This window comes from Bemisia tabaci, chromosome 10, assembly GCF_918797505.1.
Source record: "Bemisia tabaci chromosome 10, PGI_BMITA_v3".
NCBI lineage: Eukaryota > Metazoa > Arthropoda > Insecta > Hemiptera > Aleyrodidae > Bemisia > Bemisia tabaci.
The window spans coordinates 38,108,446-38,136,078 of NC_092802.1; the positions used below are offsets into that span (position 1 = coordinate 38,108,446).

General features: G+C 35.2%; 1 protein-coding gene across 1 annotated transcript; it reads right to left on the reverse strand.

The window, feature by feature from the left end:
* Positions 1–1,330: 1,330 nt before the first annotated feature.
* cv-d (vitellogenin-like lipoprotein) lies at positions 1,331–27,371 on the reverse strand. The gene is made up of 23 exons (XM_019048109.2): positions 26,446–27,371; positions 24,956–25,140; positions 23,398–23,607; positions 21,257–21,412; positions 20,544–20,689; positions 19,384–19,534; positions 18,577–18,758; positions 17,637–17,805; positions 16,649–16,805; positions 15,959–16,131; positions 14,686–14,903; positions 13,977–14,187; positions 13,195–13,423; positions 12,355–12,559; positions 11,777–11,943; positions 9,927–10,021; positions 9,160–9,293; positions 8,305–8,416; positions 7,196–7,648; positions 6,095–6,212; positions 5,116–5,273; positions 4,325–4,470; positions 1,331–3,270 (listed from the first exon to the last, which is right to left on the reverse strand). Exons 1-23 carry the CDS (start codon positions 26,465–26,467, stop codon positions 3,075–3,077), a joined length of 3,993 nt encoding a protein of 1,330 aa, XP_018903654.2. The 5' UTR covers positions 26,468–27,371; the 3' UTR covers positions 1,331–3,074.
* Between the last annotated feature and the right edge of the window lie 262 nt (positions 27,372–27,633).

A 27,633-nucleotide genomic window follows, 5' to 3' on the forward strand; every position in this document is an offset into this window, starting at 1 on the left:
GACACGATGGCACAATGCCGTCACTCATTAAACGTTGGTAATTTGGAAGAAGTGAAAAGCTAATATTATCCTTCATTTCTACGGGATACCACACCACACACTTAGTTCGGAGTTCAATATTTGCGTGCTTGGATTCCGCTGAAACGATGCGATGCCTTTTCATACACGTTAGTAATTTGAAACACGTGAAAACATTACCTATTTCGACATGATATCACATCACATGACATGCCTACATATCACACATGTCACTTCAGATTAGACTCGGATCCTATGTAGTTGAAGGCGCTGGTGCGCATGGTCCCGAGGCTCGGCGAAGTCGCCTGAGCCGAGAAACAGTCAAAAACTGGTGGAAAACGAGTGTTTCTGACCAGTTTTGGAATGTTTCCAGGAGTCGTTTTCCGCGGATCGCTCGAAGTGACGGACTCGCTGAGCTTTTCCGGCCGGAAAATCGCACTCAGCGGGTCATTTCCAAGTGAGCATGCTTGCTTTCGGCCCGATCGGCGAACTTTCCATTTTGACCCTAAAAATTTAGTCCATGTAACCCCAGTCGATTTTTCTCAATTTTGGTCGTGGAAAAAAATCTCGAGATTAGACTCGGATCCTATATAGTTGAAGGCGCTGGATCGACTGCGCATGGTCGTGAGGCTCGGCGAGGCTTCCTAAGCCAATTTAGTTTTGTTTTGTTCTTTTTGCCATTTTTTCCCCGTCGATTTTTCGTGGTTGATCCTTAAAATTTAGTTCATGTCAATAACTGCGAAAAAGTCACGCTATTTTACGTATTTTGAGTTCAAAATTATTTGCAATTGTTGTCAGGCTTACTGTTCTTTATTCTTCCTTTTTTCCTCTTTGAAAGTTGCGAAAAAAACTGAAGAAAAATGCCAAATAGAATAATCTTTCCTATCAGCATGGGTTTGTAGAGTGTAGAATATAATAATAAACACAAAAATACAAATAATAGATGACTATCATCTTCTCAAAAACACAAAATTGGAAAAAAAGTTGTTATTAAGATTTTTTGGCAAAATGTAGCTGACCAGTGCATGGAAACGAAATTACTGACATAATGAGCATTGAGTTTTCATTAAAAACTGCTCATTAAATAGAGATAATTTCCATTTACCAATGAATTTGTCTCACTTTTATATTTCATGGTAAGTAAGGTACATGAATAATTTAGGTGGAATCAAATTACTACTTCCTTGTTGGTGTTCCTTCAAGTGAACAGATGGACATCCTGTTATGGGTCACTGCGAAAAAGACTTATTCATTAAGTTGGTTTTTTTCAACCATACAGAATTTCAGGGAGAATAATTAGAGAGAGGTGGAATGAGTTGGATCAGCATACTTTATTAATACTTTTCAATCATTTATACAGAGACACTATTTTTTCTTCCAAGAGATATATTAATAACTGAAAATAAAACATTTTATTGTGACAATTCACTTATTAGCTATGTAAACTCTATGTAATTATGAACATACGTAATACATTTAATTGTTCATTACCTTCACTTATGTTCGTGATTAGAACTGTAACTACATTTTTGCAAATTAAAAAAATCTGGGAAAAATGCCTGTGGCTTGATGGCAAAAAACCCCCCTAAAGGGTATGGTGTTCGATATCATTATCAACTTTTTACACATACAGATCCCTTGCAAATTATACTGAAAATACAAAAAAAAACATTTCTTTCGCTCTTATCTACAGATACACTGGATGTCCCAATCGGAACATTAAAATATATCATTGGACTTTAACGTGCATGAGCATGATTTTATAATCCTTTCAACTACAGCAAAATAATGTTACAGAGAAAACTCAATTCTTTGGTTGAGAACATCTCAATAACTTCAAGGGTGAATGTTGGGGCAAGTGTTCATCATTTATCATTCAAGCATTATCAGTGCCAAGAAAAACATCAAGCGACCTTTGAAACAGGCCTCTTCTTACCTTTCCAACAAGCTATTTTATTTAATTGTAATAATAGTCCAATTTGGTTGGTAAGTTGTGGAGAAATGGTGGATTTATGAAGCCCACCTCTCGTCTGAACATGCCAGTGCCTTTTCATGGGTTGTGGAACCCCACACAATAAGTTTAAGTCTTTCAAAAAGTGAAAAAAGTATCTCAAATTGTACAAATGAGACACTCTGTACATTGATGAGTGGAATTCTTTGTGCAGAAAAAAACCGTAGGCTGATAATTTTTATTGGATGATGAGTGAATTGCTCCGAGAAAGTAAATGATGCAATTGGTAAGGAGGTAAAAATCTTCAACCAGCAATTGATAGACTGCCAAAAACTGTCATTTCGATAGGTGACTCATGTGCTTGTGTTTACGAAAAACATTTTTTGTCAGTTTATTGACCACCACTTGGAGATTCCCACTTTGTCATCAGTGACATTATCCTTATCCCTCATACTTACCAACAAGAATGATTGTCCTGCTGGATATATGTATGAGAAGGATTGCCATGTTGTAAATTACCAAGGGCTAGTTAATATTTTCAGCCTACTGTCACACCAACCTGGCTCATGTATTCAGACATAAAATCCTAGAAGATTATTCCACCATTTGGACTTCAACTTCAAAGTTTTAATGCACTTAACAATTGATTTTGAATAGAAACAGTGACACAGTCATTTCTGTAGCAAAATTTTACATAGTTTTACTTGCGTAGATGTTCTGATTTTGTGGGAGCTTCATCAAGGTTTTCCTGGCACCAATGCTGAGCCAGGGAAATCTGGAGATGGATTGTTCCTGTCAAAGCTCAAAATTTAATCGAGAACGGATTAACTAAGGAGCTTTTCATGAAAAAATAAAGGGAAAGACATACTTGACAACGACATCATGTCCAAGTATGATTTGTACTATTGTCTCCTTAAAATTACTACATTGAGCCAATCTACCTTTTGAAGGCGGCTTTATCTCTGGAGAGCAACTGTCACAAGAACAGGAGAAACAAGAATGGAGCAGGAGAAATTTTTATTCTCTGGTGTGTGATTGGTGGGCAGGAACTTCTGACAATTCTGCTGCAGAGGGGTTCAACTTGAAGAGTTCAAATAAATTTGTTTTAAAAATTGACACATGTTGTCTCCTGAGGTGAGAAATCATTGCTAGGCTCATCGTTGAAATCGCCACAAAAACCGCATGTTGTCCCTCGTAATCGAAGTGATACCAAAACAATGACTGAATGACCGTAATGCTGTAATGTTACACCATTACCAACCTCCACCTCTAGCATTTCCGAGCTTCCCCATTGTTTAATCCTTGAAAAAATAAGAAGAAAGAAGTTCGAATAAGAAACTATTTGGGAAGATTGTATTTAAAATGCAGTGCCTGGGCCCAAAACAGTTAAAGAGATAAACGGGCCGATTATTGAAAGTATAAAGCAGCCCGATAAGACATCAAATTGTGCTATATTGCATGGTTGAGATTGAGATCTGTCTTGTCATGTCAGGCCGACATAGTATCAATAGTAGGACTGTAGTCTATTTTGTATCATGTTTACATCCTGTTGCTAAGCAAGAGGAATGCTACTGGTACGTGTATCATGGAATTAATCTTACAGTACATATCGTCACCTTCCAGCCAAAACATCCCAAGTGTTATTCATGCTTCAATGCTATGTTACCAAAATCCAACTAATGTTTCAATTTTATCTCAAAAAGTTTTGTATATACTTCCATGATATTTCTGGGATTAATCTTGAAACCACAATAAATATTAAGTAAAATTTTCAAGGGACTTGTTAATTTTTTCATGCAAAATTGAACAAATTAGAGAAGTTTGGTGGCATAAAACCAAAGCACAAATGCCACTTGTGATACTTTACCTGGAAAGTGACAATATTATAGCTGCAGCTGAGACATAAAATAGAATTTGTCTACTTTTTAAAATGCTAATTAGCCATAATGAAGGTGCCGCATCATCAAATGATGATGCAAGTTTTACTTCCTCAATTCATCACTCCTCTAACGCAAGGGCGTATCTCTGTTTCCATGAGCAGCAGTAAGCATCAAGTTATATGGCAAACAGGGCTCATTCAGAAATAAAGATACGCCCTTACAGCAGAGGAATCACGGACTGGCACAAAAATTAACTAAACTGTTCGCAACTTATTCTTTAGGACACTGGAAAGGGTAGGTATTCAATTTTTTGACTCAACCAGACAGAAATCCCACCGAAAATTTTGCCTCAAAGGACTGAGGTCTCCTTCCCCATGACTGGTTATAGGTTTGAACAGCTTGGTTGATCTAGTGGTTCTAAAAATATTTCTCTAAATAAAGAAGTAACAAATCAAATAGAAACATGTGACTTTACCTGAAAATAACATTTGTCTCGTTTGTGGATTGCTGCACAGTGTACATCGCGTTGGGCATGTATGCACCGTTCACAATGACTGTCAAATTACTTGTGCTTTTTGGTATCACCTCAACAACATTTCCTTCAGATTCAACTTTCATATCCTGAAAAATTGATTGATTCATAATTAGTTTTACAAAGTTTGCCACTTCTTCAGTTTTCCCATTTACTTATTATTTAGTTCAGTATATGAATTCAACAAACTACTCCAGCACACCCTTTATACCATTTGGATGGAGGTATCCATCCATGTGGAAAATAGGGAGGTGGTCCATCATCCAAGAACACAGATGAAAATCCAAAATCGGATACGGTTTGCATTCTGAAATGTCGTTTTCACATATCTTGTTTGCTGTAGTTCCCACAAATGCTGCTGGCATGCTGGCTTCTTGTTTGCCGTTCAAATCTCCACTGCCATGATATTCTTTTGAAGAACGAATCAATATTATACCTTGAAGTTTTCACAGAGTTTTCTTTGCACATAGAAGAAAAATTACAGAGATTTTCAGGGATTGATGATGAGTAAGTTTCCATTTAAAAATTAAAGGATGACAGGAAGTCTGCAATATAGCAAACCGAGATACATGGTCTGGTAGTTCCACCATCAATTTGTGGTGCGGACATCAAAATTCACAGCTTCAAGAACTTTGAGCGTGATTTTCTCAAAACTCAAAAAACACAAAATCCGCTGTTCATACATATATGGCTACAAAGAGAGAGAGAAATAATGGTTGCTCAAAAGAACTTACCAATAACTGAGATCCTTCATTCAATTTAACGCCAACAAAGAAATGAGTTTTCGGGGAACAGTCAGCAACTGCTACCTTGTAACAGGTTGAATTGAACTGGTGATTTGACATGGCTCCATCAAAAGTCATTAGGCTATTCAAGCTCAGTGCACACATTCCTGCGGACAGAATTAGTTTTAAGAAAAAATGCAAGAAAAACCTCTACCATTAATAAAAAGGAACTTTGAACGATGGTCTTTGGGACCAAATTGAAAATCACACAATACAATATATACTACCTCATTGAAATTTCATGCAGAATAGGTTGGAGACATTGAAAATTTCCAAAATTAGGCCATAAGCTGTAAAATAGCATTTATTTTTTATCATCAATTCAAACTTCCCGCTTGTACGAAAAACTAAAATTTGCTGGGACTGAATGGACTCTTGACTTAATTTTAGTGTGTTTTATATTTCACCATGACATATCTTTCTTAACAGCCTAAAAATTTAAAGCACTGGGAGAGGAAAATTTATGTGAAACCAAATGCTTGGTTATCCAAGTTGAATTTTTTTTTTTTTTTTATAGACAATTTGATCTGCATTGATTTTGATTTTTTTGGTCCCTCAGTATCATTGGTTTTTTTCAGTCTTGGCAGAAAGTTTGAAAGAGGGTTCCAATCCTGAAATATTTGATTCTTATTGGTCTACTCTTCCCGTTGGACCAAAATCCCTGCCAAGACTGAATCTGAACCAACGCTACTGGGAGTTTCGTTGATTTGAGGTGCATGAAAAGGGAAGAGCATACCTCCATCTGACTTCCTTCCAATAAAGTCAGCAAAGTATTCTTCTCATCTAATACTTGTCCCAAAGTTTATTGAGAAGAGGAGAGAAAAATTAACGGGTAGTGCTAAAAAAAATAAAAAAATTGTAAGAGCAAAGTTTTTTTACTTTTTTTTGGCGCAATTTGGATTTAGAGACAAATGAGAAACAAACACACCTTGAGTTGTCCATGGTAATTTGGTTGGGAATCCAAACTGAAGAAGAGATGAGTTGGTTTCGGAGTGAACTAAACTTGGGAACAGCGAGTTGATCGCAATCTTCAGCCATCCTGGCAGCTGGAAGAAAAAATAAATTTTTAAAAATTATTCAAATTTTCAAAAAGAAGATTGAACTTACTTCCACATTATCTCACACAACAAATTCAAAAGATACATCGTGAGTACAACAAATTCACGCGAGAAATTTTGAGAAAACCTTTTCTCCTCTGCAACACCATCTGTTCAATGTGAAAATTATGAGGGAATTAAAATTATTTTTACAAAATCAAAGGTTTCAAAATTAAGTTCCATCTTCTTCACAGTTCGTGCAAAAGTAAAAATCGATCATTTTTCAGGCAGTGTTTCTAGATTATTTTCATAATTTTTTCCAACATACACAGTTTCCTGCACGTGTGTACTTTTAATCATTGTCTCTTCTTTTTTCAAGCTTACTGGATTGGTAAGCTTTGAATGGTTGCACGTGTCAAAATTTTTAATTTTATCGTTGCAAAGACTTGGAGTTAAAGTCGGCAAATCTGGTTCTCATAGAATGTAAATCACAATTTATGAGAGAAAACAGAATCTCTTCAAGGGATCAATTCACTTTCAAAGGCTTCACAATTTCTGAACTACGAGAATTTTTCGCTGACAACTAGTGAAGAGTATAATTCAATCACTTTTTGAACACCTTCCAAAGAATCGAGCACTTTCAAGAGATTGAATTTTTTTCAAAATTAAGTACTTGTCACAAGTTGGTATCTTTGGTATAATTTCTAATAATCAAGCAGTAGTTGAAGCAAAATTATTAATTTCCTTATCATTATCCTTGGTTTTGTTGTAAAATCAACTCTAATTTAAAGGCAAACCCTCCTTCCTTTCTTGAATCATTGCAAAATGACTATCAAAAATTCTACATTGACAATTTTTTAAATTCAGGACAAAGAATGATGAACAGAAAGTGGGATATCATCATTAATGATTGTATCAAATTTTCAAAGACTCTATGAAGGAGCGTGATCATATTGGTAGATGAAAACTTATTAATTTTGGAGGTTACTTACATTGGAGTAGTGAAGTTTGACAGTAAGTTCTGTCTCAATTTTCCGCGCCAACTGGAGACATGCAGGAATGTCGTAAGTGCCATCTGAGCAAGATGTTGGCCATTGGTCACGCAGAGAATTCATGAGTTTGGGTTCGATGTCAAGCTCTAGCACTGAGATAAAGTCTTGAAAACCCCAGGAGATCAAAGCATGCCCTCGAGGGGGAGTTGGAGGAGATATGGCGCCAGACCTCCGACTCGGAAACACAAAATTCCCCTCCAAACGCATGAATTTCCAACTAGAAGGGCTCAGAGATGCATTCATATCTTTATTCGAGTGGATCAACTTGAACTGCAGCTCTTGATTCCCGTCTTTCAACTCTTTGTAGACTGAAGTTAGGTCCCAGACAATTTCATTCTTCTGGCTCATCGACATTGACATCGTCCCACCTTCTACCAGGAGAGCAGGTTCAGCCTCCAAAATTAAGTGACATATTAACCGTTCAAATATTATTGAAATTTGAGATTTAACACACTTCACAATAAAATACCTCTGCAGAGCGTTATCATTTTAATTTTAACACTCGTTTTAACATGCTTTGAGACTTTTTTTTTCTTCTTTCCCTATAAGGAGGAGACTACACTATCTTAACCATTACGATGCACTTAATTTTTCAATTTCAGACCAATTTCAACTGATGGCCTACTAGAAACATGTACCTAGACCTAGACTTGATTATTAACCAGCTAGAAATAAGTGCACTGAAAACGTTCTCTCGTTAGAGAAAAGAATTCCAAGGAAGGATCCCCAATTCTCCATGATCGAGAAAAGGATTAAGAATATTGGTATTTTAAGTGTAGCCAAGTGCTAGAAATCATGTAACATTTTCTTTAAAAAAACCTTACAGTTTATTGACAAACTTTGACCAAAGCTTCTCGAAGCAAGCGCTTTATCGTCAGGGTCACAAAATATAAATCACAAAGGCCATAATTTAATTTCAGACAAGGTAACAGATTTCAGTCCAGTAACAGGTTTCAGATTAAGAATAAAAGCCTTTTCATTAGAATAGCACCATGCTAAATTTTCGGGTGTCATTCTAACATTAGAGGACTAAAAAGAATGTAGATTACCTGCAGTGGCGAAAGGGACAAAATCAGCCCACAGCTTCCGCTTGACGGTAAAAACTGGAAGTAGTCTGGCACAGAGAACAGACCAAGCCAAAAAACACCTCCTGGAATCATTCTGCAAAATTGTGCTTATTAGTAACTTACGAAAGAACTTTGCTCTCCCTCCCACACTTGGTTCTTTACCTTTTAGATATTTATAGGTCTATATTAATTTTTTTCATTACAATAGCTAAACTGAGCACTGTTGCCTTGCTGGTCTGGACATAATGGCAACTGTTCCAGTTTCCAGAATCTTAAACTTTATGCATAAAACGGAGGTCTATAATTAAAGTCAGCTCAACTACAATTTGTTATCTGTGGTAGTTGGGACAGGAGGTACCGTTGATGATCTATAACCGCAGTTGGTCCGAACTCACAAACAATAGACCGAAAAAGCACCCTGAAAGTTATTTCCCTGCAAATAATGCAGTAAAAGGAATTTACAGTAAACTTCTGACCTGCGTTTAGACTGTCTTAACAGATTGAAAAAAAACCGACCACTTAGGAAAAGAGATCAAATGACATTTGGACTTCATTTTGCAATTAAGAACTACAATTTCTGGCTCATCCTTAAAAACACTTTTGTGCACGGGGGAACTAATGGTACATACATTGCTTCTAAACTGAGCCAGAAACTGTAGTTTTTAATTGAAAAATTCCGTCCATTTGACCGTCTGGACTGTCATAATTATTTTGACCACCTCTTACACACTTTTTTCATCCGCAGAAACAAAATATCAGAGCTCCAAACGACCGCAGATATTCCAACTGCGTGAAACCGCGATTTTTCTGAACATCAAACATACCCTATTTACCTACCTGTAATTTTTGTTGTTGTTTACAAAGGCTTCCTTGATTGCGATGAGAGAGTTTGACATTTCTGAGCCATCTTGACAATCAAAAACTTTCGTTCCGAATTTTGCGCCGAGGTCTAGTGACTCAATTGACCAATCCTGGAACGAAAATCATAAAAGCACCGTAGAGAAAAGGTGAAAGTATACTTCCAGTGCTTTCGTGCTCTTTTCAATTCAATTCAATTTGTTGATAGCATGGTAAAAATGAGGCAACGTAACATTCTGTTCTTTCATTTAATCACTTCCTAATTCCTCAAAAATAAATGATAGATTTTTAAGCCCTCAGTCAATAAGGAGCGCTATTTGATTTAAACCTACTCCTTGAATTCTAGTATACCAGTGGCAATGCACTCAAATGATGCACCAGCTCAAGAACAAGATGGTGGAGAGGGGCCTATCATATTTAGAATAGATTAATCTGCCAGACCTTTATTTAATGCTTCTGATGTCAAAACACAGAGGACGATAATCGTTTTTCTTCAATTTATTTTTTTAGCAATAGTGTAGTTTTCTCAAAATGGATAGTTGAAATTTTGGTTAGCAAGTTATTTCATCTCAAAGGTGCTCATCTTTGAGGAACTCAAAAACGCGCCAACATAGAAAACAGCTGAGCGTTTCTCAAATATGAACGTAAAAGAGCTTCCCCCTTGGTTTTTTAAAATCCGTTTTAGAAACAACTTCAGTATTTTAAACAAAATAGTTCTAATTGTAATAAACGTTGAGGCTACTTACATCATTATTTTTAATTGGCGTCAAAATTGATGAATCATGAAACATTTTGGTGGTGGAGTGCCAAATCACTCCCAGTTTGGAGCCATCGACAAAATCTGGTCACAGAAGTAAAATTTACGTTAAAAGCGTCAAATACAGAAGAAAGATAACTAATGAAATGGCTGAGGTCATGATAAAAAAGTCAATGGTCATGACTTGAACATTGTGGTCCCTAAAGTTCTCAGTAGAAAAAGTCCAATACTATATGCATCAATTGCCCACTCATTAAGCCTTCAGTGTAGCACTCTGAGGTGTAAATCTTGAAAGATGAAACCATGAAATGTCTACCATCTTTCAGTCACAATGTCAGATGTCGCTCTTGCATTCGTCATTGAAAGACAAAGGAGGATCTTTTCCACTGCCTTATTGATCTTGAACCTGCCGTCTCTAATGATCTTATCTTAGTTAAAACGTTACTTCTATCCAACATTTCTTTAAGTTTTAGGGTAGTTTTTCGACACCCCTGTCCGAAAAAAAAACTGTCATACAGTGAAGTGAGTGTCAACATTATGCTCAATCTCGAAATTTTCGCTCTTTGTCTCCCAGTGCGTCAAAAGTGATGCTGGCCATCCTTCGAACACAAACCTAGCAAATGCAAGAAACCTAAAGAAGCTTTTCCAATTCGTGCAGTTTGTAAAGAAGCCAACAATTCAGTTAATTTTACAGGCTACGGTGTCTATCAAGCTTTAAGAGACATCAATTTCCCGCACCTCCCTCGGTTGATCACCAGCCAGTTCATCTGAACTCATTACATAAGAACAGCTCCAGCTAATCAACTATCAGCATCAGCATCTTATGCTTCCATCGCTACTATCCATCTTTCTTCATCCACTAAACTCAATTCTCGTAACTCTAACGATCTCAGAAACGAATCAACATTTTAATCACCTGGCTTACATCACTGTCCACTCTACTAACTCAACTCTTATCGAGCTTGGCAGCTTGGCTTTATCTGTCTTCTCACTCACTGACGTCAACCTTTTACATTACTGTGCTTCATTCCCTTCTGTTTATGTGTTAACTCTCTGATCAATTCTCAACTTACTTAATTGAACGCAATGCTTTCAGTGAACGCTTACTTTCACTATTATGACCGTGATTATAATTTTGTTGTTTTCTACTACAAACTTGGGATTATTTTATAAAGCTAATCAACGCGTTTTTTTGTGAGTGAACGTGTTTGAATACATAGATCACTGCATATCGGACATTCTCAACCAAAAAAAAAAAGTTTTCCGACTCCTTTGAGAAAAAACAAAAATTTGCCACAACGCTGGCGTATGTAATTCTTATGATTAAATTAATCAATATTAACTGTACAATGGTCTCCTCTTTGACAGGTGCCAGTGTACAAAAATTTTGAAATTTGAAGAAAGAATAGAATTTTAGGAAAATTTTGACAAATTGTCGACTGAAAACAAATTTGAACCCGGTGCATGACAATTGTCGGTTTTCCATTTGTTGATTATTTGGATGTTTTAACCAAACAAGTAAATTACAGCGAAGCCATAAGTATTGTATTTTGGTTGGCAATGTTGCAGACTCCCGGTTACATTTTACCCTTTGAAAAGGACGACTATTTATCATTATTGCACAAAATTCAATGTTATTAGTTTCGCCACTCTAAGAATTTTCACTGAAATTTTGAAGCAAAAATGTTCAGTAAGCCTCTCTTATTCAAATACCTAAAACAGGTGCAGGGATTCTGAAAACCCATGATGGAGATCTGTCTTTTAGTAGCTCTAATTTCAATGTACATATAATCAAAAGGTTTCTCCATTCTAATCTAAGCTTATTTAATTGAAACTAACCTTTATGTCTATTGGCAGTTATTTTTATGTATGATTTTGCAACATGCAAAAGCAACTGGGTGGCAAATGGAATTCTGGCGTGTAGACTATGCAACCGCTGAGCACCACACCATTTATTTTTCAAAGGGTTAAACACTTCCAGGCTTGTCACAGTTGTTAGAGAGTATCTGTAATAAGAACATGTTTTGAGTACACTTACGGAGAATAAATAGTGGGGAGGAGAAGGAACAATGCCGACTACATTGGGTTTAAACGAATGATACTAAGTCCTAATTCAACTTAGTTAAGATTATACAACTTCTTTTGTTAAAAAAAAAAAAAAAAACAATCTCTCCAAAAAATAGAATTTTGGAACTGTTTTCTACTTAATTTAGAGTGTTATTGTTATGGTAAAAACGGCAACCATACCCATTAAAACATTTTTACTTCCTCAAATAAAAAAATAAATTGAAAAAAAAAAAAAAAATTAATGACATTTAACCATTGTGAAAAGGCTAAAGGGACCATTAAAATAGGAGTTCACGACATATTAGCTACAGAAAATAATGTAGGTTTGAAATGATATGATAATTTTTAACCTTAGGTCAAGCTCTGCATTCCTTGGACTGCCTTCATGATCCTGTCGGATGTAGCCTCGGGCTGAAGTAAGGGAGGCTGTTGTATACTGCAAGACAGCAGAGGTTCCAATATCACTCAACTGAACGGCTGTATATCGCATCGGGAACCTTAGTCGTTGATAGTTCACACTAAACTCGAAGTATAAGGAACTGGCTTTTTTGAAGTCTACAGAGAGAGAGAGAAAAAAAATGAGGTTCAATTTAAAGAGAACACAATTGAAGACTAATACTTGATGAAACGAAATTGAAAATTATTGGTGGAACCGAGATGATCATGGATAAAAACTTGAAAGGTACTTTGGAGTGGCTTGGAATATATTTTAGGTTTTAATTTTTTTTTATTTTGATTTTCTTTATATCACTCCATGTACAAGATGTGCTCAAGAGTATGTGAGGATTTCTCCATTCCTTCAATATCATTATTAATTCTAGCAGAACCTCTTGATATTCTCTTTTATTTTCACTGAAAATGAGTGAAATAACAAACCTTCAGCGAGATTTCTTTCGACTCTACTCTCTGTTTTTTCCTTTTGTATTCTCATTTACTGAGCCTACCAGGTTCCTATTTGAGGTTATTGCCACATTTTTTTTTTATTTTTAAGTTTTAACGTCTTAAGAGGAGCATAACGTTTTAACAGCAGATTTGAGTTATTTTGAAATCAAACGGGCACTTAAAACCATCGAGGTCTGAAGATCTAAATGCCTGTGAATTCTGCCATTTTGATGATCACACAAATCACAGGCATGGTTTATTTGATGCAATGGTGGGCTGAGAACTAAATAAAAAACGACTTTACTTACAGTTGATTAGCTCATGAAACGTAGTTTGATTGTAGTACTGGCATAAAATCACTTGCGAGTCCATTTGCATTATTAGTTCTACGTGCAATGCTTCTTTCGGTTTCAAAGGAAACTGGGATGTCTTCAGCAAATCATACAGTTTCTCATCGTGTTGCTCATTTATTTTCAGAATTTTATTGAGGAACTCAGACTTCAAGGCTTCATTGACTCCAGTTAGTTTGGCATACATCTGAAAAATAATAATAAAATGACTGACATGATGTACTCCATTTCCGCATGTACACTTATGTAACCTACATTCAGATGATCGCATTGTCACCGCTGCTCGCGGACAATGGTTGTTCAGTGCTCAGTTAGTCTTTGAATGAAGACATTCTCATTTCACTCACTGTGTCTTCCCTTTGCCAACACCAAACCACCACATAACCCACCACCACTGATATTTGAGTATAAACTTAACAGCATTTAAAGACCTTCAAGTAACGACAAAGACAATCAGTAGAGTAATCAGAAGAAACCAACTTGAGGGTTCTAAAAAATTGGAATGAACTGATACATTGTTTTTTTTTAAAAAAAAATAAATCATCAAAGAAACTGAGTCCTCTGGTAAAATATAGATGCAACATCATAAAGTTACAGTTACATGAGCTTAAAGTCATTGCCAGCAGCCTGTGTTTCTCAGCAAGCATTTCTTGCAAATTTTCTTAACTCATCTGAAGCTACGTCAATAAACCTGAAAGATTTCATGAGGACATCAAAACTCAAGGTTCAACTAGACTTACAGAGAATTGAGAAACGAAACCCAAAGAGTTTTGCTCTGTTTGGAAGTAAATGACATCCGGCAGTCCTGTCCGTTCGCTTCCTATCAGGGCCAGTTGAATCAAGCCGCTGCACCCTCTTGCTATATTTTCGTAGTCAAGCAAATAGTTTCCAGTTGTCCACTGACTTGATCTTACCGGTAGAATACGTACAATCTGAGAAGCAAGCGATTTCCTGGAAGAAATTGAAAGGATTTATCATATCAATTAAGCTAGAAACACAAATTTGAAAATAATAATAATAAAAAAAAATGGTTCATCTTGGAACTGTACATTCTTTGTCAGCCTGAAATTTTTCTTCTAAAATAAGGACAGAACTCTACTAACAAATAAACCTGTTACATACATAAAAAATGCAGCTCATTTCAAATATTTAATATCTTAAATATTGTAGTTACGCCTTTATGCCAGGAGACCAACACATTCCCGTTTCAAATCTGTGTGCTTTAAAACATTTTCTGTTTCCTAGGCTTAAATCATTTTTTGTAATAGAATAATATATAATTTTTTAAGTATAATGATACATTTATTTACGACCCTTCTCTTTTACCGCATTATTTGCACATGAAACAATTCTCTCTGTGCTCCCTGTTAATTAGTAGGAATGTATGTGCCAACCAAAAGTCAAATTTCACTTAATAAATTCCTACAAAGTAAAAATCAGTATACTTACAAATGCGCGTAGCATGGGAAGTATGAGCCGGCCAGGGAATGAATGGTCGTATAGAAATAGTTGTACAGATGAAGATTGGTTTCTTCTTTCATGAACCAATACAAACTGATTAAACGCGAGGCTGATGGATTTGACAGGAGGAGGACTGTGAGAGCTGCAACTCTGATTTCTAGAAAGTCTGTCTTGTTCAGTAAAATTGGCCAGTAAACTTCACTTACCTGTGGGGATAATGGAAAAGCAAAAAATAGATTGTCCGTTGGTTAGCAATTTCATTGGGAGGTTCATTGTGGTTTATAATGTATGGATCAGTTGGGCTGGTCACAGAATTGTGTTTTAATGCTTGATTCTTGTAGATTAGCAATAAATAATAACATCTGTTCAAACCGCATTTTTCTACGTTTAGTATTAACAGAGATATCGCCCTTTGAAAATTCAGGTTTTTGACGTCATCTACCGCGGCAGTGACACCCTTTGTTTTTTCCTGTTTTGTTCGATCAGTGATGCAGAGTGTGCAACATGAAACTTCAGCGACGTTAAACGTAAACAAACTCAAGAAACAGATGAATTTGCACTTTAAAGATCTTCTTATCAGGAGAAAAGGCACTAGCTGCGAAAGATTAGGTGGTCAGTCAGTTCACCTCAGTTTGTTTACGTTTAATGTAGCTGACGTTTAGCGTTGCAACCTCTGCATCACTGATCTAACAAAAGAGGAAGAAACCAAGGGTGTTACTGCTGCAGTGGATGACGTCAATAACCTGAATTTTCAAAGGGCGATATTTCCATTAATATTGAATATAGAAAGTTGCAGTTTGGACAGATATTATTATTTTCAGCTTATCTACAAGAATCGAGCATCAAAACACAATTCTGTGACCAGTGCAACTGACCCTTTACAGGTTCAAAAATCAAACCTGATTTCTCAAAAAAGTCATTCATGATTTTTTTTTACAAATTGATCTTTTTATGGATTATCAATCTGCTGTCAAGATATTTCAGCAAAGATTGGGACATTATTTTTCATGTAAAATAGTTTACTCACTGAGTTGCTGGATATTTAATATTGCTCTTAAAAATTTTAATGACATTTTGATGTTTGTAAGATGTTCATGCCTGGAATTATAACAATGATTAGGAAAAAATTGGCTGGTACAATAAGTAAGTGCATAATTAATGCCTCAAAAAATGTACAGTAGTGGTAACTATATGGCCTAAGTTTAATAAACAACTGCCTACATAAATAATTAAATGGGTGGTTAATTGGTTAGTTCCTTACCTTCTTCGGGTTTTTGTGGCTAGCAGACATGGCTGCCCAGACACTCAGAAAACGCAGATGATGGTTTTGACTCGAGTTTGTGATGATAGGGGAGAGAAATTCAAGTGTGTGGTCAAGACCCATGTTTTTCAAAACTTGTATGTAAAGCATTTGATTTTTGTACTCTGTGCTATCTGAAATGGAAGATTTATGATATTTCACTTTAAATTGGATAGGAATGCAAAAATAATAATTATAAAAAAAGATTTAGCATATATGTATTTCTGATTCTATACTAGGACAAAAAAGTAGCATGTAAAACAGTGTTAGGGAGTATTTATTTCGTGAAGTTTTAATTGACCAAAGCACATGTTTCACGGTGACATTTTTCAAAACTCCTCAATGTTCCTGTAGAATTAATACACTGGTAAAAAAAAAAAAAAAAAAAAAAAAAAAGTATAGGTATAAGGGAGCCAAAAATAATAAAAGCTTCATCAAAGAAAACGAACATAAAAATGCAAAATGCATTGAATTAGTTTTATTTCCTTCCCAGATAAAGATTCCACTGCCTTGAAAATGATTGAGAATGATACGATATTTTAATTGCTAGTTCTAGTTTGTTCAAATCTTTGCAACGATGGCAATGGTTATTACAATTTTGGGAAAATATTCATGGCATTGTGTAGTGATAAGAAATATAAATTTTCTCACCTGAGAAACGATCGAGGAATATTTTTGTATACCTATCCAAAGTGTCTATACTACATTTGACAGCACAGGTTTTGCGAACAAAAGAGGCAAAACTCAAAACGCCAGAGTGAATTACATCTTCTTCAATATTATCAATAGTATTTAGATAAATTAGATCCTGGAAAAAAAAAAATTCAAAGATAATTTATGGTAGGATTGAAAAAGACACAATGAGTTTTCAAATGAGAGAGAAAAATTTGTTACAAAATTGCATTTAATACGGCAAATATGGTTTTATACAGTTTCTCCTTTTTATCAAGAATTTATGCCAAAGTAATCATCTCAGAAATAATAATAATTTCCAAACACGTATCTAAGAGTTGGTGCGTTTGAAGTAAAACTTGTTTTCAAATCATACTTTTACGGTCGTCAACACCGGTCAGTTTGCTAAAAATTTTGGAACTGATTCCCTGTTGATTTTTAGCGCTGATTCTAGAGAATATTTCCCTCTTTGTCAATAAATTCAGTACTACTCCAAAAAATTTAATTTTTCCTAAAAATTGAGATATTTCGGAGAAGAAATTAAATTTTTTGGAAAATCAGAGTACAATGGAGAAAAAAAAAGATTCAGAAGTCTAAAATGCATTTGTTTATATCCAAGGGACACTCGAGGAAACCTGCTGTTTCTGAAGAGAAAGCTTTTCCGATCAAATGCCTTATTGCCCAATTACTATCACATAGAGCTGATCCGATTGTTTTAACTCGGAGAGGATTTAAAAAACAGATTTCTACATTCAATTTAGCTGTGCCCACCTGATTTTGTAAAGTAATATTTCCTCATTGAAGTGATATTCAGTGGAACTGATAAAATTAAAAATTCAGTGATGTCATCAATAATTGATCAAGGGTTTATCTGAGTTCAGCATTTTGAGATGATTACAAATTGTTATTTTTTTCAAACACTTTTTAAAATCAGTAATATTGTGAATTTAGGAAAAATCTCCTATACCTCACACTGGCGGAGTAGCTCTTCCGAAGGATGCCGGACATAGAAGGGAAAAGTGGTTAGGAGTCTTGCTGCTAGAGGACCTTTGACATGTCCCGACTGCACAAGATTTTTTATGAAAAGAACAGAGGAGGTGGAACCAATTTGAGGAACCAACTCCCAAAATAAATGCCTGAAAAAATTTACAGGAAAATAGATATAATTTTTGTGATAGCAAAAAAAAGTATATGAAATAGACAGATTTGACCCAGGCTGCGTAATTACTTGCCAGATTTATTTTTCATCTCCCTAAGACCCGGAGATTTCACAATTTTTATTCGTTTCAGTCCTCAGTCCATTTTAACTTATCGTATTTTTACTTTTCACTCTGTCGAAAATCGCAAAAAAATTAATCTCCCTTACTCAGTATAAAATAAAACATTGGAGCTTTTCTATAAGTCATTCAATGGTGTCAGAGTAGCACTCTGGCGACTAAAATTAGAATTTAAAATGAAGAGTCGATTTGCCACCGGGTTTTTGGCACTACTAAAATAAACGGCAAGACGTCTTGCTTTAGAGACTTGGGAGGTTAATGGTTATACAAGAGAACTAGGCATCATAACGTCTTAAAGCTCTTCTTGAATTTTCTGTAGAGTATTCTTGTCTTTTTTTCAATTTAAAAAGTCAGTGTCCTGATTTGGGTTGATGCAAGGTTCCTAGAAATTTTTTGAGGTTTGAAGATTGATGCGATTTCAGCGAGACTTATATTCTACTGACCAGTTGTACTACATTTAGCAATCAAAAACTACTACTTCTGGCTCACCCACAAAAGCATGTAAATGCATAAGGAAAGTATTGGAGTAAACATTGTTTCTGAAATAAGACAGAAGTAATAGTTCCCTGTTGCATATTGCGGTCCAAAAATAGGAAGGAGTATAAAAAATTGAAGATGGAGAGAACTTACTGAATCGTCTCTTGCCGATAACTTGTTCCTATTGTGACCGTGTCATAAAGCGCTTCCCACTCTGGTAAATCAAACCACCACATCAAGTGAAGTGCTTGGAAGGATGTTTCGTTGTCCAAACCGCTCACACCAACTTCCCAGTACAGCAGACTATCGCTCATTTCTGAAAGTAAAACATTCACCTGGAGGAAACAAGGAAATTAATACCACAATTACTTTGTGAATCAGCGATGAAACAGACAATTTTAATTTGATGATATCACTCGGCTGATAATATCAATTTTGCAGTTGCTTCAGATCTCATTGAAGAAAATAAAAGGCTTGTCAAATATTTAAAGAGCCCATCCTCCAAACAATTTAGAATTATAAAACAAGGTGTGGATTTTATCGGCACCCTGTAAGGTAACATCAGAACGCTAAAATTTTGAGAAATATTTTTTAAAGAAATTTTTTTCTTGATTGTCGCACTAATGAAGATGGTCAGTAAAACTAATAATACAGCATGAAAGCGCAATCATAAGCAAAACTCACTGAGTAGTCAACAAAGTTTACTCTAGCAGAGGCAACTACAATTGAATCTTTCAGTTCAAAAGGTTTTTTAGAATGTATTTTTTTTCCTTTTTTTTTCCTGCGTAGATACATTCCTTTTCTGGCGGCGACACAGTTTATATGGTCTTCTGGAAAAATTCATTTTTTCAAAATGGGAACTGATTGATTCAATTCATATTCATCTCAGAATAAAATTTTGTCTTAGAATCTCTTGAGCACGTGAAAAATAAATTCATAATGAATCTTATGAAAACTTACTTTTTCCAGTAATTCTGTCTTGTTTGTTGGTTTGTGTCCAACTGAAAAGTCCAAATTCTTGAGAGGCTGATGAATTAGATTTGAGGAGGCGAGGTCAGCTACAGAGATTGTATCATTCAGTTCATAAATGTTCTCCAACCTTAGACTTTGACTGAAAAATGAAACATAGCGCTTAGTTCTTTAGTAAACTTCGTCTATGTTACTCTAAAATTTGCAATTTACCATTCTATAATGGACCACTAGACAAGGTACGAATTTCAGCATTCTGATACATGTTTCGTAACCAAAATTTCACGTAAATCACGATGCCCACGACGAAAATTACCGCAATTAACTCCTTATGGAGCTAAATATTGATTCTTGATGCGTGAATTCAAACCACCCGCTCATGAAAACTCAATGCTCTACGTGATTCACATCCCGCGCTAAACGTTATCATGACAGTCTCTGCGATATAAAAATCTGGCAACCTCAATCTTGACGCTTTGGCTCAGCTATAGCTAGTTGCTAATAGTTTGAACAACACATGGTGAGAAATTAACATTGCTCGATTGAGAAGCTTGCTGAAACCGTTTTAGTGCGCGATTTGACTCACGTAGAGCTTTGAGTTTCTTGTGAGCGGGCAGTTCAAATTCCTCGTAATCAATATGAAATAAAAACGTTAATATCTTTGTTAGGAGTTGGTTTCAGTAATTTTCGTTGTGTGAATCGTGTTCTACGTGAAATTCTAGTTAAGAAACATGTGTCAGATTGCTTAAATTCGTACCTTGTCTAGTGGTCCATTCTTGCTCTTAAAAGATCAGTTTTTGAAATTTTTTAAAGTTCTTCACACCAAATGATGCAGAATTAACTCCATAGCAGCTAGGGTAGAGTTATCTAATTTTTTTCCCCACTTTGAAGGCCTTCTTGCCTGACTTTATTGCATTTGCGGCCAGTCTGAGAAAAGAAAGCAGTTGAAGATTTTAAAGCAAAACTTAGACAGACTATAATTGTTTATATTTTCAAGACTCAAAAGACAAGATTGCAATAAATAAAAGTGTTTTCAGATAATACACTTCAGATGGGAAAATTATCTCCTTAAAATGTTTTAATTCAATTTTTTCCATTCATTAGTTTCATTCATTTTTACAGAATTTAAAATGAGTGAGGTCAATACTTACTTAACAGAAATGTAGTGAGATTCTGCAGATGCTTGGAAAGGTTGAAATAAAGTGTTGCCAGTGGCAGTCATTTGTTGAATTATGTACTGGTTACTTATGTTGGGTGTTAATGTGTATCTTCTCTCACTGTAAGAGGATAAGCCATCCTGAAAAACACAAAATTATGATTCATCAAACGTCAAAACAGAGGAATATATTTTGTACAGAATTAAAATGATGGAAGCTTTTTAAAATTCCCATTCCTTTTTTACACAACTGAATGTTATTAAGATTTTCTTCCAAGTTTGCCACCGTTTGGCTCCTCTACCAAGAAATTTGTGAAGTAGAAAAATTACGAGCATACCCACCAATTTGAATTTTTTCCCTATACAATTCAACCTAAATCAAGCGTTTCCTTTCACTTTTAACTAACTTTCTGAATGCAGTTAGTGTTTTCATCAATATTTTGGGTTAGAGAACAAAAGGTATAAAATCCATAAACTTAATCATGAAAGAAATTTGATCTTAGAAAAAATTAGGATCCATTATCAACGAAAACTACAAAAAGTAAAAATTATTTAAGAGCATGACTTGCAAAACAATAGAAAAGGTTCTATTGGGTTTTTATGCCGAACCACACTACTTACTAGTAAACTCATTGGTAAACTTAGACTGGGGAAACGTTTGTAGAGTCACGTGCAAGATGGTGATTATAAATAACCTTAATTCCAAACCTGATATGTTGTTGGGCAGCTTAAAGGTGACAGGTTGCTCCATTTTTGATATGGAGAATCAGTACAGGAGAGTAAGTTGAGCGTCTTGAGTACCTTAACGTTTTCGCCTTCTCTTGAGACAACATATTCAACTGGACAGTCGCCATAAGGGCCAGTCTGCAATTATAAGTGATATTATTGCACATCGTTTGAACACTGATTAGCTTGACATCAAAATTAGCCCTATGAACAGTTTGCGGTTAGACGCACAAGTCATTCACACAATGTTTTAGCTTACGATTATAAAGAGAAATTTATTAAATATTGAAAGTATAATGAGAATAATTAGCCAACAACTATACTGAATTTCAAAGCATGCTGGCTATACATATGGTGTTCAAAAAGTTTAGAACATTTCGGTTTTGAGCGAACAAAAGCAGCTATTGCTTTGCGGGTTGTGTGTGCTTAAAGTAGGATTAAAATACAAAATTCTTACTTTGCAATTTAACAAAGATACTGCATTCATAAGCCCAGTCTTCAAAGATTTTCAACGAAATTTTGGGGATGAAAATATTGAGATTTTTTATTCTTGTTTGGGTAGGAACAAAGGGTGGTCTGCTATTGACTTTTCTCGGACGGCTTTTGCTTATCCTAGACCCCAAAACTTTCCAATTCTAAGAAATTTTCTTCCCGAAAATAAGGTTCTTTTTCGTTGATCCAGTCACAATTATTATGAAGCAACGAAACTTTCTCGCATTTTCACAATGTGAAAAAGGCTTGGTCTCTTCTTTGTTGACTCAAGAATTTTAACACAAAGTTGAAAAATTGATGAGGCAAAACGTGTGATGCAATCGTTTTGACTTCCAACTGGGTAAAATTGCGTACCCACAAAATAAAGGAGAATCTCTTTTCAGCTGACTCAGAGACTTTAACACAAGAGTGAAAAGTTGGGAGGGGTGAAACTCTGGATACAAATATTTTGACTGCCAAGAAGACAAAACTGCATATCCACAAAATGAAGGAGACCATGACGTTTTACATCATCCCCACTATTCAGTTCATCAAACCAGACTTACAGTTTGCATAAGCAAACTTATGTGGTTAATAAAAGAACTGATAAAAGAAGTTCCGTTACTTGAACTGAATACGACCCGAAAAGTTGGTCTTATTCTAAATAGTGGATGCTCAATGCTCTGAACAAGTTCGATTGCACTGATTGTTACAAAACTAGTGCAAAACGGTTAAATGTTTATAGAAAATTACTGCTTAAGTGTAAGGCTTTTGAAAAATTTACTGCAGAAGCGTTGAATTTTTAGAAAATTACAGCAAACGTACTATTTATTGGTGTAAATTACTGCGAACGCGCGATCATAGTGCATGGACGGAATCCTTGGTTGCTTGAAAATGCATAGGCCGAAAGTCTTTCTGCACCCCTGTAGTAGACTTAATGAGGTATCAGCATGAACATGGTGTCATTAACGATTGCCACCATGTGTAGCCAAAAATTAAGACATACCACGAACTGAATAGACATGGGGCCCGGACCTCATGGGAAGGAAAAATTTTCTTGCAAAATAGTAACTTTTCTACGGTTGTCATTATTTCATCATCTTCAAATTCCCTGACTAACCATTTTTGCTTTTACCTGACTATTTTTGCTATGCCCTGACTTCAAAACTTCCTAATTCTCTGCCTTTCCCTGGCATTTGAAATTTTCGGTTTTTTCTAATTTTTTTTTTTTTTTTTTTTTTTTTTTTTTTTTTTTTTAATATGCTGACTTTCTCTAAACTATGGACAATATTTCCCTGTTTTAAGATCGAATAATGGAAAGAGGCATGACTGGTTAAAATATGACAAGCTTTAAATAGATCAGAAAGGGTAATCGGTTAGAAGATCAGTGATGTAAATTAGTGATTAGTAGATGTGTCAGATATTCCCTGACTTTCTCTAGTCGTCTCAAATTCCTGGACTTTCCCCGATATTCCCAATTTTCCAAATCGGCCGCAACTCTGACTTGTTTTTCTCGAATGGATAATCAGTAATCACAGTTCAGTGTTTTCAATAAACCATCTCAAAAATGTTCAAACATATTTCATTTCGTAGGTTGACAAAAATTGAACATGGATCTCAAATCAGGTGCTTTTGATGTACACTACACATACCTCATGAACAGACTGGACAGGCAGATGAAACAAGTCCAAATTTAGTTGGAATAGTGAGACAATGCTTCGTTTCATGTTCACAGACCATGGCTCATCATTATTTTCCGTTAAGAGGGAAACTGTTCTCACTGATGAAAAGTTAGCGTAAAAAGGGATTCTCAGAGCTGAAGAAGCATTCCCATGTTCTTCTGAACTTGTTATGTTGTTCAACTGGAACATCAATAAAGATATGGCACTTCCGTTTGATTAAAATACAATTCACAAGTATAAATGTAAATGAAAAACAACTTAATCAGCCAAAATTCACATAATAAAATAACAACTTAATTCGGGGAAAAGGCTGCAAAAAAAAACAACAAAGGATAAACAAAAACGTTTCAGAATATTTAAGTATATTACATATTAATAATCGCAATGGACTACTAGACGAGGTACAAATTTTAGCATTCTGATACATGTTTCTAACCAGAATTTCACGTAGAACATGATTCGCGCAACGAAAATTACTGAAACCAACTCCTAACGAAGATATTAACGTTTTTATTTCACATTTGTTACGAGGAATTTGGACTGCCCGCTCACAAGAAACTCAAAGCTCTACGTGAGTCAAATCGCGCACTACAACGGTTTCAGCAAGCTTCTCAATCGAGCAATGTTCATTTCCCACCATGTGTTGTTCAAACTATTAGCAATTTGCTATAGCTGAGCCAAAGCGTCAAGACTGAGGTTGCCAGATTTTTATATTGCAGAGACTATCATGATAATGTTTAGCGCGGGATGTGAATCACGTAGAGCATTGAGTTTTAATGAGCGGGTGGTTTGAATTCACGCATTAAGAATGATTGAATATCTTCGTAAGGATGTGATTTCCGTAATTTTCGTTGTTTGCATCGTGATTTACGTGAAATTTTGCTTAAGAAACATGTATCAAAATGCTGAAATTTGCACCTTGTCTAGTGATCCATAACAGCAAATCAACGCTCATTTTTATTTTTATTTTGCCGCTTGAAAATGGAAGTGTTAATATTCTGAAACATTCCGGGTTTTTGATTATCCTTTGTTGTTTTTTTTGCAGCCTTTTCCCCAAATTAAGTTGTTATTTTATTATAAATTTGTTGCAAAAAAATTTCCCATACAAACAGATATTTGTCACAATTTGCTCGACTTGGACTTGATAAAAAATTTAAGGATGAAAAATAATCAAAGAGGCCCTTTAATTAGACAACATACACAACACTCTGATACAAATAGCAATAATTCTACAAAGTACTTAATTGCAATCCGTGCGACTGACGTGGGGGTTACACTGTTTCTCAAAACTTTCAACCACTGCCTATATGTAAAGGAATCCTTTGCAGTATTGAATGCATGTACTTCTAGAGGATATTTACCCTGAAAAGAAGTCAATATGATATTAACAGTTATGATGTTCAGTCTCTTCAAAACTAATCAAATAAGATTAGTTAAATATTTGGCTCAATGTTGGACAAAGAACAAATTTCGGACAGGAAATAACTTTACATTTCAAACGTAGGCTGTGAGGAGGAAGTTTCTGTACCTGAAATTGGACAAGATCACCCTGCTGGTAGATCGAAAGTCTAGCGTTCAAGTCCCACTGCGATGAAACTTGTGACGGCAGTGAAGAGCCAACATCAAGATGGGCACTCCAGAGGTAGCTGAATTCATGATTTTCGATGAAAATGTGTGTTTGAGCGACACCAAAACCCAGAAAAAGGATGACACCTAAAAATACAAGGGAGCAGACAACTTCAAAGTCATCAAAAACAGATAAATAATGACAAACATACCTAAATTAAGCTACTCTTGAATTGCAAATTGAGAAATAGGAAACGTTTACTTTCATAATAATGCATAATTTAATTTTTGTACTAAAAAAAATACTCATGTTCATGAACTAGTTATTCTTCTGTTGACCTAAAAGCTCTTTCACAAATTCAAGAAAAAAAACTTTGTTCAGTTCGCTGACAATTTTTTCACATTGACGGTAAAACTGCAGGAACGCGTGTCAATGTTTTTAACTTTCAAGCATAGGTACTTAATGTATGTATTAAATTAAAAAATACTTAATGTCTTATCTAGAAAAATTTCCTGATTTTACTACTCAGTGTGAAGAAAAATTAATAAAAATTTCTTGTAATAGTGTTAGTTTGCTCAACATTACTTTCTTTCTGAGTCTTTCTTCCGGCCATTTATTTGACGAGCTTCAGCCAGAGTCCGCTTGAGAGCATTTAACATTGCCTAATTTTCTGTTTTACTTTTTCGACAGAAAACTAGACAACATGACACCTTGAAACTTTTGGTGGATTTCCCTTACATTATAAAGAATGAACTCATAAAATTTAAAATCAGAATTTTAATTAGTTTGCTGTTGAAAGGAAATGAGACACGTGAGGAGACTAAGCAACATCTCTTGTGGTTAGGCTGATTCTGGATAGATGTGTACAGTTAATAAACTGATTAAGATGAGGTAAAGAGGCCCATGGGAAGAAGAGAGGTATGGAGTGCAATTCCTCTGAGTATCAAACAGCATTCCTCCTTTTTGTAGGCTTCCTCCCTTAAAAAACAATTAATTTGCGAGAAAATAATGTGAGGCGAAGAATTTATGAATGTAGGTCAATATGTAAACAAGACCCATTGTGTCTGTTATGGAAGTTTCTAAGACTGATGCAACACAAAAGCTAACTGGAGGTCAAACTGATGGATAGAAGCTAGTTGAGAGTGAATAAAAGCTGGTGTGAAAACGAGGTAAGCTTGGATCTAACCTGAAAACTAATTTTTGTTACTCGGTTCAAAAGGAACAAAATTTTACACAACATTGACAATTAAATTGCGAAATTGTGATTTACAGGGTACTTTCAGTGGGTAAATAAAACTGGTGATTCGGGAACTCTTAAACGATGAATTCCTTGGCTAATTCAAAGTGATGGGATTTATCTAAATGAAGAAAATCTATTCATTAATAACATAGATTGATAACATTATAACAAATATTAAAGTATCAAAAGACGCTACAGATTCGCAACTTACCAAAAATCCTGTAGATCCACATGTTCTATTATTAAAAAAATTTCCGCAGGAAAACACGGATTCCAAGGAAACACTTTGTTACATTACGATTCATGAGACACTATAACACTAAACCAGAGAATTCAGTACAAGATCACGAAGTCAGATTTTCCTATGCTTTGAACTTTGATTTCTAAGAAAAGAATCTCAGTTTTACAAAACTAGGTGCACACAAAATTATTTTCATGGAAAATATTATTCATTGAAACAAAATTAAAGAAAATTTAGTTGTTTTATGGAATCATGCTACTGTCCAACATAAACTGAAGTGCCTTTTCACCAAATTTCGACCTTTGAACTTGTAGAGGTTATCTATCAGAGATAACAAAGCAAATGGTGAGAAAAATGACTAATGCATTCCCTCTATCATATTCATTCGGAATAACAAGTGAAAGAGAGGTATGAAGGTTATCTCCAATAATTCATTAGGTCCCCTCCCTCCCCTTAAACAATTGATGTAATTTTTTTTATGCTTTGCGGAAAATTCTGATCCGGATCTTGATCAAAGCTGGGAGTCAGTAGTTTGATCTCTCTGTGAGCCACAGTTTTTTTCCTTTGGTTTTCGCTTCAACTTAAAAAAAATTGTTTGATTCTGCAATACTGACCGAACTTCTAAAATTAGCAAGCGGCGTGATTGTGTTAAGTAAAGTGAAATTTGAAGCTCATACTCAGCGTAATTGAAGTCTTAAAATAGAACGATATAACTTCGCACGCTTCCTCGAGTGAAAGATTGTTCATTAATTGATAAAGATCCAAATAAAACAGACTACTTGAGGTTGCATTTTCTCTATGATGATTTTATACCTACACTGAAATGCTGAGGAAGAACACAATACAAGCCTTCAGACATTGCCAAATTTTCTTCAGCAAATCATGAATTTTTGGGAAAATTTGTAAATATTTTTCTACTGATTTTTCAGAGAATTTTGTTAGTAATTTGATCTAAAATATCTAAAAATTTCAAGAAAAAGTATTATATGCATACATAATACATACATTTCCTGGGAGGAAATTTGACAACGTTTGAATGCTTGTACAAAGTTTTTCTTTGGTACGGAAGTACAAGAAAAGCTTTGGCACTTAAATTTTTGGGACTCTTTGACTGGCAAATAGATCACTGACTTTGTATGCGACAAATGAACTGCCACA